Source organism: Rhea pennata, chromosome 20, assembly GCF_028389875.1.
Source record: "Rhea pennata isolate bPtePen1 chromosome 20, bPtePen1.pri, whole genome shotgun sequence".
Taxonomy (NCBI): domain Eukaryota; kingdom Metazoa; phylum Chordata; class Aves; order Rheiformes; family Rheidae; genus Rhea; species Rhea pennata.
In genome coordinates this window covers 9,325,742-9,343,666 of record NC_084682.1, presented here as the reverse complement: position 1 = coordinate 9,343,666, position 17,925 = coordinate 9,325,742, and the positions used below count along the sequence as shown (strand labels likewise).

The following is a 17,925-nucleotide window of genomic DNA, read 5'->3' as shown; positions in this document are numbered from 1 at the left end:
GCGGCGGCAGCAACACCTCCCCCTCGCCCCGGAGCGCTGGCGGAGCCCAGGCGCGCCGACCCCGCGCACCGCGTTTCGGACCCGGGCCGTTCTACGGCCGAGTTACAAATTCCTAGACACGGGGGATTCCAAAGGGAAATATTGATATAACCTTAAATAGAAAGGCAAAGATTGGGAGCTGCTGGGCTAAAAGCGTTAAAAAGAGAAGGGAGTTCTAGCATATGGCTTCTGCTGCTGTGTTAGGGAACAAAAATGATTGCTCTATAATGATATGCAAACCACAAGCGCTGCAGATGCATAATGGAATATTAACTCCTACTCACCATATCTGCTGTTAAACAGAATTTGCACGCACTCCCTAAGGGTGTTGATATCTTCAGTTTCTTTTATAAAACTGTCCCACTTATCTATCAAAACAAAATATAAGAAATAAGGAACTTCCATATGGTTCATACACAGCAGATGCACTTTTCTCTTGCAAGGTGTTAAGAACTGGGAACAAGACTTTGCTGCTTTAAAAATAATTATTTCCCCCCTTCCTGAGCAAGCTCTGCCAGCCTGGCAGATAAGGTCTGGGCTTCCCCGGCCCAAAGCAGCCTCCTCTGCGGCTGTGCACGGGGCATGGGCCGAGCAGATTCCTGAGGAACGACCCCGTAAAACATTGCGACCCTGAAGCGAAAGACCCTTCGGGAGAGAACAGACTCTAGCTGCACGCACCCTCCAAGCACACAGCGTTTTCACAAAGCAGCTTTTTCGTGCCTTCTCTTTCTCAACTTTCCCACCTGCCTTTTTTTTTTTTTTTTTTTCTCCGAAGCGCAGAGTCGAGGGTTTTGATGTAAATACGTCAGCGTTTTTAGATTGCAAGTTCCTTAGGTGGGGCCGAGGTGGGCAAGTGGAACAGCCTCCTCCTCCTGGGAAATTGTTAATCATCCTCGAGGCACTGCTGTGGACTAATACCTGGGGTCAGCAAGTTTCAACTATTTTGAAGTAACATCAAGGTTATGGCCAGTATTTTCTGTTTTGCAGAGCCAGGCTGACCCTGGACAAATGACTCGGCCTACGCTGTGCCCCTGTTCCTCACGTAGGAAGCAGGGATGGCATCTCCCTACCTCTGTGGAGTAACAGAAGGAATTAATGCTAGGAGACACTCGGCATCAAGGTGAGGAAGGGCAGCCGAGTAGAGAGAGATGTCTCAGCTCCTCGGCTGAGATGGTGTGAGAAGGGAAGGGAATTTCCCTGCTGTAACACCTACAACCCTCTCGGACCCTGGCTCGCGCCCCAGCACCCACGGGACACGTACCTGTTTTGTCATGGACGATGGAGAAGAGGATGCGCTTTGAGGAGTGTACGTTCTGGATAAGGGGGCCGCTGGAGCCGGCTGCTTTCTGTCCTGGACACAAGGAGAGACAAGGCCAAAGGCACGATAAGAGGCGAATCACAGAGGGCATGCAGGGCAAGAGGTGCTGTGGGGCCCCCAAGCATCACCCAAGTGTGATGTCAACCACTGGCAGTGCACAGGGTGGCCACAGTGCAGCATCCCTCAACCTGCACATCATCCAAGAGGGACACCAAGCCCAGGAGTCCCACCAAAACCCCACCACATGTCTCCAACCTCCATAACCAGCTCCCCTCTCCTCACAGGGCAGCACCCATCACTTTAAAGTGAGGCATGTAGGCACCCATGTGCTCTCTATTACAACCTCAAATGCCACTAGGAAACAGCTGAGGATGTCAAAAGGAAGTAGCCTGAGGCCATGTCTTGGGGGTTCTGCTCACCTCTCAGTGAGCATATGGCTGAGTGCGGGGTAAGGGTCAATCTTTTGCACTTTGGGCGAGGGAATGGCCCAGCCTCCATTCCCCTTGCCCTCCCAGAGTGGGGTGAGCTGGAAGAAAAAAATGCTTAAATTGCTCTGCAGGGTTGAGGTGGTCAGACTGTGCCCTCAGACCAGCGAGAGCTTCCCCCTGCCATCACATCCTTGGATCCACCTGCCAGCTATGCCCAGGCTGCCCCAGGATGGCATGGAGGGCCCTTGGCCACAGGTCATGTGTGGTGAGACCATCTGGCCACAGCAAGGTGCAGCACGAGGGAGCTGGGCTACTCCAGTGCTACGGCAGGTCGGTTTTTGGACTGATCCAAAGGCCACCAAAACGCATGGGTCTTTCCCCTTTCAGCTTCAGTGGGCTTTGCACCAGGCCCTCCTCTGAGAGCAAACTTAAGGCTATTACCACAGCAGTCGCTGTACTCCTGTGAAGAAGGCACCTTCAGGTCTCCTGAGGGCCTGGCCATCAGCACCTCGCTGGCTGCATTCACCCCGTGCAGACTGGAAGACACCTCTTGCTTTAGGTCCATGGCAATCTGCGTAGGCAGCGAGACACCATATAAGAAATTGGTCATGGCTACAGCGGATGGAGTGTCTTGGCTGGCGGATTTAGCGATCTGGTTATTTGCACCAGACTCCCGGGTGCCCTTGGACGCTAGGGAGGTACAATTCAACTCTACACTAGGGTTCGGCTCTCTGCTGGGTTCATCCGCTGGCCTGAATGGGAGAGAAAGAAAAGAAGAGGAAAACACAGGTTCCTTTGGGTCCACATACTGCAACCAACTCAGGCAGTTCACACTGTGAGCCACGCATGCCGAGACCCACCATCCTGCCTAGCTCCTGCTGCCAGCAGGGCAAGGTTTGCTTGCCACCAAGATGCCCTGCAAGTGGGAAGTAGGAAACTTCTTGATGCAAGGATGGAAGATTTGGCCAGGAACCTAGAGGGACAGCAGTTTCAGACAGCAAGCTGGGTTTAATCAAAGCTGCTCACATTGTCTGCCTTCCTGGGCTAACATTTGGGGCAGATGCCAGTAGGACAAATAAGCCAGACAAGCAAAGATGTGGAAGGGGAAAGGATAGCCTTCAAATGAGTCATGTCCAGGAGGATGGAAAGTTCACGTTGCACTGATGGCTGTCTTGCTCTTTTTTGCTTGTTGTTTCCAAAACTACAGCTGTTGCCTAACCTCTTCCAACTTCTCCTTCAGGCATCTGCACCATTTTCTCCTAGGGCAGGTAGGTCTCAGAACAGTTCAAACAGGTTATTAGCTGGGGCAAACCAGTTTAGCTCCATAGCCTGGTGCATTTAAGGAGTAAACGAATCAGTGGGACTTAACCAATCGACATTATGGCCATTCTCAGCTCTGAGGACTCATGACAAGATCAACAAGGACCTCTTCAATCCAAGGATGAACTTCATACCAAGGACATGCGTGCTTTACATGAGACATGCAGCCATCATTTCAAAAATAGCTCAAATTGTGTGTGTCCTACTTTTAGCTATCTCAGTCTGATTTTTCAGAAGTGCTGAGCCTTCAAAGCAAGTATTTGCTGGTGCTCAGCATTTCTCTCAATTGAACCAAGGTGCCTGAAGACAGGCAAACTTCAGAAGAACAGCATCCAAATCTGACAGCCCCTTGTGAAAACGGGGCCAAAATAGCCTGGTGAGTTCACCCTCTCCATTATCCCAACTTTGCCGTGTCATCTGGTGTAAAATATTCATTTCAGCCTAGAAAGAGGTTTAAGACGTTTACATTGGCAATCTCTTTGGTGACAAGAAAGCACTTAGCTTAACGCAGACGAAATTCTGGCAGAGAGAAATAAAGTAGTGTGGTTAACCTTATACATTTAGATGCACTTACTAGGCATCCTTCCTGTTTTCACTTCATAGAAATAAACAATCTCAGCCCACTGGACTCCAAGAAATCTCTCTCTGCAAGGCTGGATTTTGCAAGGCTACGTTTGCACCTACGTTTGCACCTACGTTTCAGGGCTGGGGAGGTCTCAGACGGGGGGGAAAACAGCAGCAGGCGGCTAGAGGCCAAAATGCTGCATGCGCAGCGGCGGCTTTGCTGCAGACCGCGGCGAGAGGAGGCCGATATCCGGGGGCCTCCCCGCCCTCCATCCCCTCGGGGCGCTCCTGAAGTTACCTTTTTAGCCTGAACCGGATACTGTGGCTGTGCTCTAAAATGGCCATCAGGGATTTCACGTCGTACTCCATGGGTTTCTTAAAGCTGATCCCCTCGGGCAAGCCAGCGACCGCCAGCAATCCTGGCTCTTTCAGGAACCTCTCATATGGCAAGGGTACCACGCTGCTCTTCCCTACGGCTTCACCTGGGGAACGGGCACAATGACACACTGCGTAAAATCATTGGCTTTTCCAGACAAATTTTGCTACCTCTTGCAGCCAAGAGGACTTTAGGAGGAGATGTGACAGCAAAAAAATGTGACAGCACCAGCGGCAGCAGATCACAACCGTTCTTTCCGATGATAACATTATTAGAACGAAACCAGCTCCTAAGTTAGTGTTTAGCATTTAAGGATCTGCAAGCATTTCATAAACATTAATTAATAAAAATCTCACCAAATCCAGTAAGCAGAAGCCCCTGGGTTTCACTATAAAATCCTTAGCCGGGCCACTTGGCACAAGCCCACCCCCCTTGGAGCCGTGCGGGTTTATGCCAGCAAAGGACTGGGCCAACGCTGGCGGGAGCCGAGATCTGTCAAAGGAAGGGCGAAGGGTTTGCACAGATTTTTATCTTGTGTTTACTGAAACATTCTGGGGATCTTACTTTCAGTAGTTTTTTCTTATTTTACTTCCTGGAAGAAATGAATGTATTTTCATCGCTACTGTTGCTACGCAGCCTCAATGCACTTTTAAAAGCAAGAAAAATACCCAACAATTTCCTTCCATTTGACAATTTGAAAGCATTGCAAACATCGATACATTTGAACGCAAAATATCCTTCAGTAGTCAGGAAATCTCTGCGTTTCCCCTTAACAGATGGGCACATAGCTCATCCCTGTAGGATAACCCATACCCCCTAGTACATGGTACCAGCTCAGCAACACAAAAAAAACACAAGTATCTTTGCACCTTTCACAGTGAAATCGCCCTGAGGATTGGGGAATAAGCTGCTTCCACTTCCCCCAGCAGCAGAATATGACCATTCCCAAGAGAATCACAGCTGCACAGAGATTTTCTAAAATGACTAGAGGCTGGGTGCCCAAATCTGGCATGCTTGAAAGAGTCTGATTCCCAGACAAGATACTTCCTGAAAATCAGGCTCCTTTAAAGTGTTTCGAGAGGAAGAGCCAAAACTCTTGAACTGCTTGCCCTGAAAAAAATGACTTTGGAAACCAACCCAAACCACGGCAACCAATAAACCCAGCGCACAAAGCATGAAGCAGAAGAGAAGGAATAGCTGTGCATGAATGTGACCTGTCTGGCAAATCAACATCCAGATGCAGAACATCTGGCTACATGGCAAGGTTTCTGCTCCGTTATCTCCAGTGCTTTGGGGATCTCAATCCACGCTGCAGCACTATGGTGACGGGCATGCAGAAGCGAATATGGGACCCTGAAACAGCTGTGGGATTTTATACTGCCGATTTTGTTTAACATCTTTTTTCCTTTTCTTTTTCTTTTTTTTCACCTGCAGAAGATCTTACAGAAATCCTTGAAATCTTGTGGCACTGTCAGCAAGTCCTTATTAAAAGTGATTTCTTCAACATGCTCTTTGAAGCAATGCACGATAACTAATGATGTGTGACTTGCACACGCCATCAAGGTTCCTTATAGCTGGGATGGATAATGTTTTAATTAAGCTAATAACAGAAGTTTCAAAACAAACCTTTGAACCGCAACACCGCAAGTACACTTTCTGCAAGCTGGAAAGGTACTAATTGATTCCTTGCCTCAACGCACTGGCTCGAGCAGGTTTTCATTTCCCACCATCACCCCTCTTGGCCTCACCAGCACTCGTGATGGAGGAAGGAGCGTGCAATGCCCACAGTGACTCCTTATCTATCCGATGCTCAGCAACTCCCTGAATATATTTTTATGGGGAATGTGTTACTGTCAAAGTGACCTTCAGCAAGCCTTGCGCTGCCGTGCAGAGGCTCACGGTTTAGCTAAGGAGAGACAATAATAATCATTAATGCCTGTTTAATAGAACTCGGCGGTAATCAGTCGTTCTGTTGGTGTGGAGATTACCGGGCTCTAGAGGGAATACGCGATCTTTTTGACTGAGCATTTTCGAAGATTTTTGTTTCCAATCCCTGTTGATGGGAGGCAACCGAAAGGATAAAAAAAAAAAAAAAAAAAAAAAGGTAAAGAAAAGAAAACAGAAGAAAGATAACTGTTAATTTCTAGCAGCCCTATCGGTATTGGAAACAGAATCACCCTGAGGAACCTCCTATCTTCAGCATTAGATCTCCGGAGTTAACGAGGAGACCAGCTTCTCCACGAGAGCAGTGCAGCCCCGTCGCGCTCGCAGCGCGGGGCACACGAGGCCGCAGCCCCCGGGGGCGGGCGCGCAAACCCGCAGCTCGGTTTTCAGGAAAGCCCTTGTCGTCCCCTAAAATCAACGGAAGATGACACTTCTCAGCACTGAAAAACTCCAAGCTAACGTTACCTAAGTTAGGTTGGAGACTCCTTCGACTAAGCAAGGAGATGCCTGCCAAGGGTGAGCCTTTGCCCAGCAGATTTCACCGCATAAAGACTCAGTGGATACGGAAACGGCTTTTCCTTTTGAATTAGTAGGAAAGCACCACTGCCAGGATGCAAACCTACTTCTTCTGGTGGCAGTGCCCGAGCTCTAACCACCAGCCCAGGGACCGCCAACCTTCCTCTGCAGTGTCCTGCAGCTAACAAGCATCTGAAACTACCATCAGCAGGGGCAATACCCAGCGGCACGAGGCAGGACATCACGGCAGGCCTTGGGACATCCCTGCTGGAAGGCATTGCTCCGTTTATCCAGCCAGTCCCCACTCCACGTTGAAATGCACGCAATAACGTAGAGTTTCTCCAAACTGCTCCTAATATAAGGATTTTCTGTTCCGTATGTCCACATACAAATGCACCCTGGTCAGGTTTTTAATATAATTAAATATTTATGTGCTATAATATAATTCACGTATTCTCAAGAGGTCTTTAAATCTTAGCTCTCTCTCAGAAGAAGGATAACAAAAAGCCCCTGTTCAGCACGGGGAGCTAACTAGCTCTATAACAAAATTCCTAGCTCATTCATTTGTTTTTTCTGCACTTCCCTTTCCTTGTGACTTGGGCTGAACCTTTCAAAGGCAGAGAGAGGATTTGATTACTCCCTGTAATGGGAATATCGCATCCAAGTCCTTTAAGTGGTTTTAGAAAACCTCAGCTTCCGATCATTACCGTCCTTCCCCGGAGGGGGAAACCTTGTCTCTCCTGCCTGCCTGCAAAACCCGCAGCGCACGTTCTTTGGGTGAGCTTTAAAAAGCAAATAACATCAGCAGAACCTGCCCCGATCCCGGGCAGGAGACCAGGAGACGACCGCTGAAACGCAAAGCGATAGAACAGTGAGAAACCGGAGCGTCGGGGTCCGCGGCCGAACCGCTCGGGCCGTTAACGCGCCCCGGAGCCGGGCTGCCTGAGGGAACCGGCACCCCGCGGCCGTGCTCGGGGGCGAACCCGCCCCGCGCCGCGGGCACCACCGCAGTGCCCGGGCATCGCCGCGTCCCCCCGCAAGGGCTGGGCCGGGCCGGGCCGGGCACTGCAAGGCGGAGCGGGAGCCGCGCGCCGCCCTCGGGGAGCAGCTCCGCGGGGCGCCCGAGCACGAAGCGCCCGAGCGAAAGGCAGGCGCTGCCGCAGCTCCAGCTCGAAGCCAAGCCGGGGCTGTAACAGGCTCGTAACCTCTGCAGATTGGGCCCAGAGGGAGCTCTGCAACCCAGTGGGTTACATATCAACAACCATATGGTCATCTGCATTTTAATTGCAGAATCTTTATTGCTAGGGATGATGCATGTGCTGGAATGGGACCAGCTTGTCTCTGGGAGCTAAAGCTGCGGGGCCGCCTGCTAGAAAAATCATCTTTTTCCTTTTAAATAGACTTGCTGCTGAAATAAGTGAGAGAGACACTGCAGAGCCCTGACACAGCGCTTGTAAAAGAGGTGTTGTAGAAGCAGCGTTAGGGATAAAGGTGCATTTTAAAAATTACACTTGGAGCAGAGCAGACGGTTCAGGCTGCTGGGGGAGATGAAGTGTGCCTCCCCCGCAAGGCAATTTAGTTTTTGGCACTTAATTACCACTTCGGGGAACAGCTTCTTTCATCGTCCCCCTGGAAAGGGAAAGGCCACGGCCGGACCCGATTTCAAGGCAGCGTTGATGTATAGCCCGCTTCTACATAGCTCCTGAGCAAGAGCCCGGTACGGCGCCGCTGGAAGGCACGTGCTGAGCTTGACGCCCGCTCAGCGGCTCGCCGCGGCCCTGGGAGCCCCGGAGGACCCGCGGCCGGCGCCGCGGCATCGCGGCTGGCGGAGAGACCGCTCGCCGCGGCTCAAAGCAAAATCCCCAAATGGAATCGTGAAGGTTCTTACTATAAAGCACATCAAACACTTCCTCTACCATCTTCCTGAGGAGGTAAACGTCTGATCCCTGGTCCGGGGAGACCCTGAGCACGTTCCGCCCACAGTCCTTGGCCTTCCTCGGCACGTCCGCGTCCTGCTCCTTCCTCTGCTGGACCCCTGCGGGAGAGAGGACAACGTGGGAGATGCTGCAAGGACAGCAAGTTCGACGGGGGATTTCACGGGAGGTTTACTCCCTCCATCCCCACCCCCAGAAACATCCCACCAGAGACGGAGGAATACGCGACGGCAGGCAACGCGCTCCCCAGGCAGAGGCGCCCGCAGAGCCCGCGGGATGAGGACGGGCCCGGCAAAGCCCCGCGCTCGCGCCTCCCCCGGCGAGCGGCGGCGATCCCGCGGCCGCGCTCCGGCCCGCACGCGTCTCCCTGCGCCGGGTTTCACACGCTCGGCTCCGCCAAAACCGCTGCCATTAATTGGCCGGTGCGTTTCTTTTCTCTGGTTTCAATCTGCTTAGCCTTCAATCTCTCCGGAAAGAAAATCCGCCTTTCTGGGAGGCTTTTTTACCCTTCAGTGTCACGTAGCTCAGTAATACCAGCTATTTCCTGCTAATTTCCCCCATTAAACCTCAAATAAAGCATATCTTCAGCAACGACTTCCTTGCATCTCTAAATACACAGAAAATTAAACACTACAAGTGCATTATTGCCATTCTATCTAAACCTATTCACGAGGGATTTTCAGTGGCAAAGGACTAATTCTTTCATCATACTCTACAGCCTCTCGCCAGCGATCCGCCTGGATGCCGCTCGATTGCTTAAGGAGGAACTCGCAGATCCCTTCTGCCGGCGTCAGAAGCAATCCCCCGTGCACAGAGGAAACCCAGTCACTGCTCTTTAAACGGAGCTGTGGTTAAAAACCAGCTGGATGATGTAGGAGGGCAATAACCAGATGGTGCTTTGCTGCATAAAGCTCCCATTTCAGTGCAGCGTAAGAGATGCTGAGCTGCAAAAAGCACGCGAAGCTTGGGAGGGTGAAACAGGCAGCGAGACCAGACCTGCTTAACCCAGCAAACGTCGCAAGTATCTCAAAACCAGAGACGACTCCGCTCGGGATGATGAAGCTGGACTTTGGCCCAGACCGCAGACCAAGCTGCCCTGGTCGGGTGAGAGGTGCGACTTGCAGGGCCCCGCGGCCCCGCAGACACGGTCTGCGTGCCATCAGCTCGCCTGGGCCGCAGCTGGGCAGCCTGCAAACGGCTGGGCTGCCCGAAGCCCGTCTCCCGGCCAGGCGCTGCTGCCCCCCGTCGCTGACGGCATGGCCGTCCGCGCGAGCGCTCCTCGGTCTGCTTCCAAGCAAGCTCACCTGGATTAGCCTAGATGTTGTGAACAGCTCTGGGGAGCCAACCTGGTTGGTTTGGGCTGAAGGGAATCGGCGTCCTCCTGGGAGCTGCTGCGGCCAGCAGGATGGCGGGGCTGTTGCCAGCTGCTGGATGGACAGCGAGTGCCCAGATGGTCCTTTCACCAGCCAACACAACTGGACATGGAAAAGGGGATGTCAGTCCCCATCTATCTGGGCAGTTCATATCACACACAGCCTCTGGGCACAGCCTGTTAAAGCATCTCGGATGTTTGGTAGCAACAACTTGGATGCAAAGAGGATGGGAAAGCCCTCTGGACGTGGCTGCCCCACATTTCGAAGCCCTTCCAGCTGCCTGTGAAATCAGGACACCTCCACAGACTGCAGGAGCGCTAATGCAGGCAAGGTCAGGCAGAGCTGCTGAAAAGGCAGCTGACCCCTAAGCATGGCCAGCCCAGGAGCTGGCCCACGTCTCATTTCTCCTGATCAGAGATAAGACCCACAGTGAAAAAGACTTAAAAAATAAAATAAAATCACTACATGTACTTCTCTGCCAACGTGGGACTGCTCTTTGGAGACAACTGATGCTCTTGCCGTTACGGCTTTGCGGTGGCATTTCAAAGCACTGGGCAGACTCTGCTATAGCACCTCTCTAGCAGTTGGCAAGACCATCCACCGCTGCAAAGCAGTGCCTGGCTCCCCGCTTTGCCCCCTTCCTTGCGTTGGCCTGGGCAGTCTGCCACGGGCTGGGTGGGAAGTGCTCAGCATTTTTAAGTCCTGCATCTAGCTGAGACCTCTGAACAGCTTTGGGACACGGATGGCATCAGTCAGTGCCGCGGAGGGTGGGGAGGAACACCAGCACGGCCTCCTCAGGAGGCGCGGGAGAGGGAATCAATAGCTGTCAAATGCAGGGAAAAGAAGAAGGCCACAAAAAGAGAAATGCAATTTTCCAGGTTCTTATGAGATATTAAAACAAGAGAAAATGAAAAATAAAATAATGCACACCTATACATGGGGGGAGAGAGCGAGCCAACAGCCTGCAGTGCTTTTTCACGTCTTCCTTGCCATTTGATGTTCGAGACTTTATTGTTTGGAATAAAGCAAGCTTTTCATGAAGTTAACTCAGAACAGACTTTAATGTTCCCAGCTGCATTTTACAGCTCTCGCCTGTTATCTCTCCGATCAAGCTGTGCCGAGCCCCAAAACGCCCGGCAGCGGCACAGCCCCGGCACTGAGCGAGGCAGGAGCAGCGCAGCAACCCTGCGGCCGTGACGGCACCGCGCTTCTCTTCTCCCCGCCGCAGACCGCGCTGTCCTCGCCGGCAGAGGCTGCAAAGCCGTTGTTTAGCGCCCTGAACTCAGCCTTGCCAAGGCGCAAGCGTCCCCGCCGTCTTTCGGGAGGCCATCGAAGACCCCTCGGCCGCACAGGACCACCTCTGGTGACCGCAGGAACCCCAAGCAGCTCCAGCGGTGCCAGCAGTGGCACGGGCAGAGCTGGTCCGCAAGCCACGGGGCAGAGCGCCCCACTCTCCCTCGGGCAGAAGAAAGGCGTTTTCTGCTTCGGCGTATTATTGCAAGCTCTCCGTCATTTCTCAGCGGCGTAACGGCCCCCTCAAAAACTTTTCCAACCTTTCTGCTAAGTCTGTGAAATCCATCCAAACTCACACCCTTCCACGACACTCCTCTTCTGGCCACGCAACAAATTCTCTCCTCTTTACATTAATCTTTATAATTGTCAAGTCTCCTAGTATGTCAGGAAGGGCTGGGCCAGAGTTTCAGATAAATGAGCGTGTTCGAGTGAGGTCTGCGTGCCCAGAGAAACACGGCTCGCTAGATAAGAGGCTTCTTATATCTTCCAGCGATGTCTGGTTTAGATTATTTTAGATTCTCTCTAAAGGGGAAGCTCGACTATAAATCAGAGGCATTTCCAGGGATGCTTTACAATGCATGCCAGTTGTAAGAGCTTTATGTACTGGAGTTGAGCCTCGGCCATTTATAATTCAGGACAGAGTTATCGCATTTCACCCTGTCTCGTGTATCAGCTGCTTTGTCAGAGCCCCGTCATCAAAATTTGTGTTTGGTACCAAATGTTACAATTTCATTTTTACAATGGTGTAAGTTAAACCAAAAGAGAGGAAATTAGGATTTAATTGCAAGTGCCTTCACACATTTAGGCTTGCCCCAGTACAGTAGTAGGTCGCTGTCCACAATATATGTACACCCAAATATATATATATATATATATATATATATATACACACATACATACACACACACACACACATTTCTAATATATATGTGTGACATTTGCAGGCAGTCATCAGATAATGTGAGCTCTAGAGTGACACAGTTAGCCTTTTATGCGTCAGATTTAGCTTCCCCATATTGACTTATCCTGTTGCAGTTGAACGACTAAATTGCTTTTCTGCCTTCTGTACATGGTGGGAGGTGGTAAGAGAATGAGCCACAACACCCACAAATGTAGGAAACTTTCTTGAAATGCCTCCCATCCAAAGAAATCCACTTGCAAAATTAAATATATCAAGACAGAAAATAATTAAAGGTGGTTTCCTCAGACCTAAATAGAGTAGGACAAATCTCGGCCCTTCCACTCCATAAAAGAGAGGATGAACAGAACCCGAAAGAGCTGGTACATGCAGGGAAGCTCTTCTGCAAAGCCGACTGCAGAGGCTAGATGAGACTCCAGGCAAGCCTCGCTGGTGCGCCCAGCACATATGCGATGAATAATCCAAGCAGACAGTGACCCTGGCAGCTTTACAGGGCTAATGTTTTCACTACAATGAACTGTGCTTGAGCAATTTCTCCAATGGATTAAGCACAAATATGGTTTCCATCAACACCAGGCCATGCATGCACACACAGCCGCAGTTTGTTTCCTTCCACCTAGGTCCCAGCACACAAGACTGTAGCATTTAGTGCAGCCAGCGTGTACAAACAAATCTGCTCTCCATTTGGGTCCTGCTTCCTGTATTCCTCTTGAACCACTCCACTTCTGATGCAAAAGCACAGAAGCTGTTTCTGACCTATGCAGCCTCTTCTGTGAACCCTCTTCTGTGCAAAGGCACAAACGGCGCTGCTTTCTAACATACAGACGTCTAATAAAATCAAGCCTTTCCTCCTCTCCTAGCTCACAACTGCACTGGTGCAGAGCAAGATGCTTGTGGTATCAGGCTTTGAGCATCAAACTGAAGCTGGCAATGCACTGTGCTTTTAATGCCCCGGCTGGGAGATGGCCATGTGTCACACTGAGTGACACCTTCGCGGCGCCTCCTCTCTCCCACTGATCCACCCTTTCGGGCCTGGGCTTGTCAACACAAAGCAAACTCCCTTCCCATCATGTTGCCCTCGGGCACTGCAAGGAGAGGGGAAAGCCAGAGGAAAGCACCGGTCTGTGTGCTGGGGACACTGCCACCAAAAGAACTTGGGTTGTCCCTTGCAGTGCCTCTCCTCCTCTGGCCTGACCAGCCTATCGCGGGGGGCTGCAAGGGATGGAGGTGTCTGCAGGAAACGGCATGAGAAAGAGAAACAACCAGCTGGTCAAAAAAGTACACTGCCTCTGAAATCTGCTGGATCTTCCCCGACTTGGAGGAGAAAGCTTTGACCTTGCTCCTCCGTCAGGGATACACTGTACAGCAAAGCACTGCAGTTTTTTCCCTCTCCAGGACTGCAAGAGCAAGGGATAATGTCTCTTACCTGTCAATTTATTTTCAGAGAGGCTGCAGCTCAACTGAGCTGGCACTGATGGGTCGGGTCCCTTCCTGCAGAGCACGGAGGCAGGAAGGCCAGCAGTCACCCTCTGCGTGGGCTTGCCCACTTCTGCACATGGGGGTCCTCCAAAAGCCAAAATGCTGATCACAATGTTAACACCCAAACTTCGGTTTAATTACCTGGGCAGGCAACTAAAAACATGTGATTTGGTCTGATTAGAAGGGACAATATCCAAAACACTAAATAGTAATGGGTGCGGATCAGTGGACTTGCAGTTGTGGAAAAAAGAGACTGACAGATAAGAGAAATGTTCCCCTCTTACTTAAGACGTGTTCACTGATGTGGCACTGATGGGATGTGACCAGCAAAGCAAATTCTGAATTCGCAGAGAGAAGACAACACTGATGGTGCAAAATCCTGCTATCCTCTTCCCATGGGAGCAAACTCCGCTCGTGTCCCAGAGGACACAGCAACATCCCTCCAAAAGCTCCGCCATCAAGTGCTTGCTGTGCTCCTCTGCCTCTCTGACCACCAGAGAGCAGTTCCCAGGTGACCTATTTCTACATCCAACTGCAAAACTGGGCATCTTCTGTCCTTCTAAGAGAAAAGCCAGCCCAGCACCTGAGACCTGAAGCCTGTGGTCTCTGTTCAAAGTTTCCTTTCCCACGCGTCGGCCCAAAAAGAGCTCACAACCCCACAGCCAACACCACTGTTCCCAAATCAGATAAAACCCGTGGCCCCAAACTCCTTGCTCCTGACTACTCACTAGGACAAACTATTTCTGGTAATTCCAGAAAATCTCTCCTGTTGGCACCAGCGGTTTTGCCTGTACACTGATGACTCTCCTAGGGAACAGCCACAAGTGCTCCTGGATGTCCTTTGAGTAGGGCCTGTCCAGCCTCAAACTCTGCAATGTCCAGTGGGGAAGAGCTCCTCTCTGGGCCATTACCCAAGGAGGTTTCAGTGCCACCTGAGGGATAGTTTTGCTCTGAGGTCCTCTGGAGGGACCTCAATAGACGGAAGTGACATTTTGGATCCAACTGGATAACTCTAGCTATGCTACTTCTGCCGCTGCACGAGCAGAGACATGCACGCCTTGACTCTGGGAAAGAAACTCCCTCCACGAGCAGGCACGGCCCGCGAAACACGCGTGTCTTAAAACCTGATGAATCACTTGGCTCCACCACTCAGGCGCAGGGATACTCACGGCAGAACTTCTGGAAATCCGCCTGCAGCTCCTTCCGCGTGCCCATGAAGATCCTCCCCTTCTCCGTGCCCACCACGAAGGTGCTCTCATCGTGCACGGCGATGCAGGCGACCTCGGCGTTCAGCTTGGAGAGCGCCGAGCACTGCGGGGAGAAGAGCCCAAGTTAGAGCGGAGCCCGCGTAAAGCCAGAGTGAGGGATTTTGCAGGCTTGTCTATCAAGAGGGATATCCTTGTTTTGGCCAGAATTTTCTGTTTTTTTCAGTAAAATCTCAAACTGTTTAAACACTTAGGCAACTTTACTTTAGGATGCCATAAAGCCTTAGATACAGGAAAGGAATTTTGTTTTAGTTGAAAACTAGAAGTTTTTACCAGTCATTTTGTTTCAATTTTTCCCATCATAAAAGCAACCATTTTACACATTTTTTAAAAAAGAAAACACTTCTATAAAGAAATAATTTATATTTTTTCCACCAGCCTTAATAAAACAAGGAGGATGGGACTCAGCTGCACAACACTGATGGTTCAATGGTCAAAATCTGGATTAGGTGAACAATTCTTCTTGTGCAGTTATGCAAAACACTAAGGAGCTGGGAAAGACTTGATCAATCTGTTTGACGTAACGGGTGCTTCCTGCTATATATAATATACACAGATATGCATTTTTATTTATTTTTTTTATAATTGTTAGGTAGCGCCTGTAGTGAGTCACGTTCCTACAGCTGCAGCACCAACGTCACCCAGACAGCACCCAGGGTGCATGCTTTGGAGAGAGAAAACGGTGGTGAGGAGCAGCTGGGTGACTTGCCCGGCGGCACGGAGGAGGTCCAGCCAGGACCCCAGCGGGAATCCCTCGCTTGCCACCACTGCCTCTCGCCTGCCTCAGCAGGGAAGGAGCTTTTCTCGGGAGGAGATGGAAAAAAAAGGAAGAAAAAAAGCAATGTGGGTGAGCTGCAGAGCAGAGGAGCCTGCAGGGAGGTTGCGATCGGCGCCCCGGGCAGATGCCCCATTTTTGCCCCTTTTTCTCCCTCTTGCGGGTCTGACTGCAGCACGGAGTGGCCCGTGCTCCCAGCGGAGCTGCCTCCGTGGATTTTAACCCACGTAAAGGCGCTCGGCAGCGGCACCTCCGCCCGCGACCACCACAGCCGAGTGGCCGGAGGACACCGTAATTTATGTCGGGCAGACAAGGACACCGCACAGATCAAACCCGACCAGAGCTAACGGCTTCCTTCAGCTCCTCAGCACGTATTTACAGTGATTCTGCTTCGCTTGCGCCTAAAAGCATCTCTTACGTCTGGTCACTTTACCTTCTGCTCAGCCTCTGTGGAAGAGGGCTGTCAACCTCCTCACTCCGACGGGGATTTTGAGAACCCCCCTTTTCAGGACCCAGCAGTGAGCTGAAGTATTTTGGTCAAAAGTTGAACAACCATCCAAAAAAACCCCAAAACCTAACGGAAGCGTGCATGTGCTATGGTCTGCTACATTTATTACATGCACATACACAGGCGTGTTGCAGAAGAGCGAGAGAAAGGTTGCAAAGCCAACAACTCAGAAATCGGAAAACGCCGGAATAAAGGCATTTCAAGAGCAACTTGGCCTCCTGGTCCTTTTGTCAACATATAATTAGGGCTGTAGCATAATGTATATCCATAAAGAAGCCAAACTAAGATAGCGTGATTTGCTCTATGTGACAGTACATATACAAACTGCAAAAACCATGTTGACTGCTTTGGCTCCGGGCAACCGCCACTCTAGCGGGGTGCAGATTTTCAAAAAGAAGACGACTAAAAAATACATACGTACATAGAGAATAAGATGCATCCAAGGAAAATACATTGAATAGGACTTGCCTTTAAAAGGGAGGGCTATTTAGCACATCACGTTTTACTATACACTTGTAACTACACACACACTTTCCCTTCTTTATCACATTCGCAGTTAAAAATAAGATTAGCTCTGGTCCAAGAGACTTAATCCAGACAGTTATCTTGTTTATGTAAGCAAGGCTGACTTATGTAAGATTCCCACCGGGAATTCTACGTCAAAAGATACGAAAGTTATTTTCTTTGTTCTCCGAGATAAAAGCCATTGTTCTCCTGTTGTGTAAAAGCTCCCAACAACATTGGTAAAACAGCAGAAAAAAAAAAGAAAAAAAAACTACATTCAGTTGATACCAACATAAATATTAATGGGAAAACAACACACATCTGAGATTAACTTTAGCTGACTCTACGATCCTCACGACTGTCAGCACGGGGATACGATTCGCCTTTCCAATTGAAGCTTGACGCGCTTCGCTGCGGCGGCGAGGGGGGCAACGTCCCCGCCGCCTAAATCCTGCGGGAAGCGAGCCGCCGGGCGGCGGAGCAAGTGCCACCACGGGCACCGAGCTGCCGCGTCCCTCGGCCTCTCCGGTGATGTCGGGGGCCGTCGGACCTCCGGAAAGGCAGGCGCGGAGCTTGCCGGAGCCGCAGCCGCGCCGGGGAGGAGGCGACGCCGCCGGGCGCCGCTCCGGGCTGGGGAAACCGCCGGGAGCGAGCGAGGGGCGCGGAGGAAGCGCCCCGCCGGCGCGAGCGGCCCCGCTTACCATGGAGTCCAAGGCGGACACTAAGCTGGTGACAATGTCGTCTTTCTGCGGAAAAACCGTGTTCCACGGCTCGGACCTGGAGCTGCCGAGAGTCACGTCTAGAGGCTTCCCTGTCAGCGCCATATTCACCTGAAAATGGAAGGAAAACGTGAAAAAATAAGATGCATATTTGCACTGTTCCTCACGGAGACCTGGAGCATCCACCTCCCGGCCGGGGCCGGCGCCGGTTTCGCCGTGGGAGCGAAACCCGGCGCCGGCTCGCAGCGGGAAAGGAAATAACGCCGAGTTAAAAACCGCGCGAGCCTCGGTTATCCGGCAGGAGGAGGAGGACGAGACGCCGCGATCCAGAAAAGCCCGGCGGAGCCACAGGGGCCCTGCTCCAGCGGGAAGCGCTGGCGAGCAGCACGGCGGCAGCGGGACGCGGGGGACCGGATGAGTCACCCCGGCCCGCAGCGGCCCCGGCCCTCGCTTTCCCATGGATTCGAGCCACTCCGGCACGTGGGCGGGGAAAAGCAAAAGAAGGCAAGTAGAAAAAATAAAATAAAATAAGCCCATGCAGCAAGACACGCAACGTGCAAACGATTTCATTTCTGCCAAAACCAAGGTGGGGGTGGGGAAAAATCAGGTAATTGCAAACACCACACAGCCGTAATCGGACCCCCGGGCTCC

At 51.4% G+C, this 17,925-nt stretch overlaps 1 protein-coding gene across 4 annotated transcripts in view; it reads right to left on the bottom strand.

Annotated features, from left to right (window-relative positions):
* The window catches only part of GTF2IRD1 (GTF2I repeat domain containing 1), a 59,154-nt gene extending 41,774 nt beyond the window's left edge, over positions 1-17,380 (bottom strand). For 3 of the 4 annotated variants that reach the window (XM_062592547.1, XM_062592549.1, XM_062592548.1), the window contains exons 1-7: positions 17,257-17,380; positions 14,673-14,814; positions 8,394-8,540; positions 3,968-4,151; positions 2,227-2,537; positions 1,301-1,390; positions 324-407 (exon numbers count right to left, since the gene is read on the bottom strand). In XM_062592547.1, coding sequence (XP_062448531.1) covers positions 324-407; positions 1,301-1,390; positions 2,227-2,537; positions 3,968-4,151; positions 8,394-8,540; positions 14,673-14,814; positions 17,257-17,379 — 1,081 coding nt within the window. In that variant the 5' untranslated portion in view covers position 17,380. The remainder of the gene's footprint in view (positions 1-323; positions 408-1,300; positions 1,391-2,226; positions 2,538-3,967; positions 4,152-8,393; positions 8,541-14,672; positions 14,815-17,256) is intronic. The other variant, XM_062592550.1, reaches the window with a different exon arrangement.
* Between the last annotated feature and the right edge of the window lie 545 nt (positions 17,381-17,925).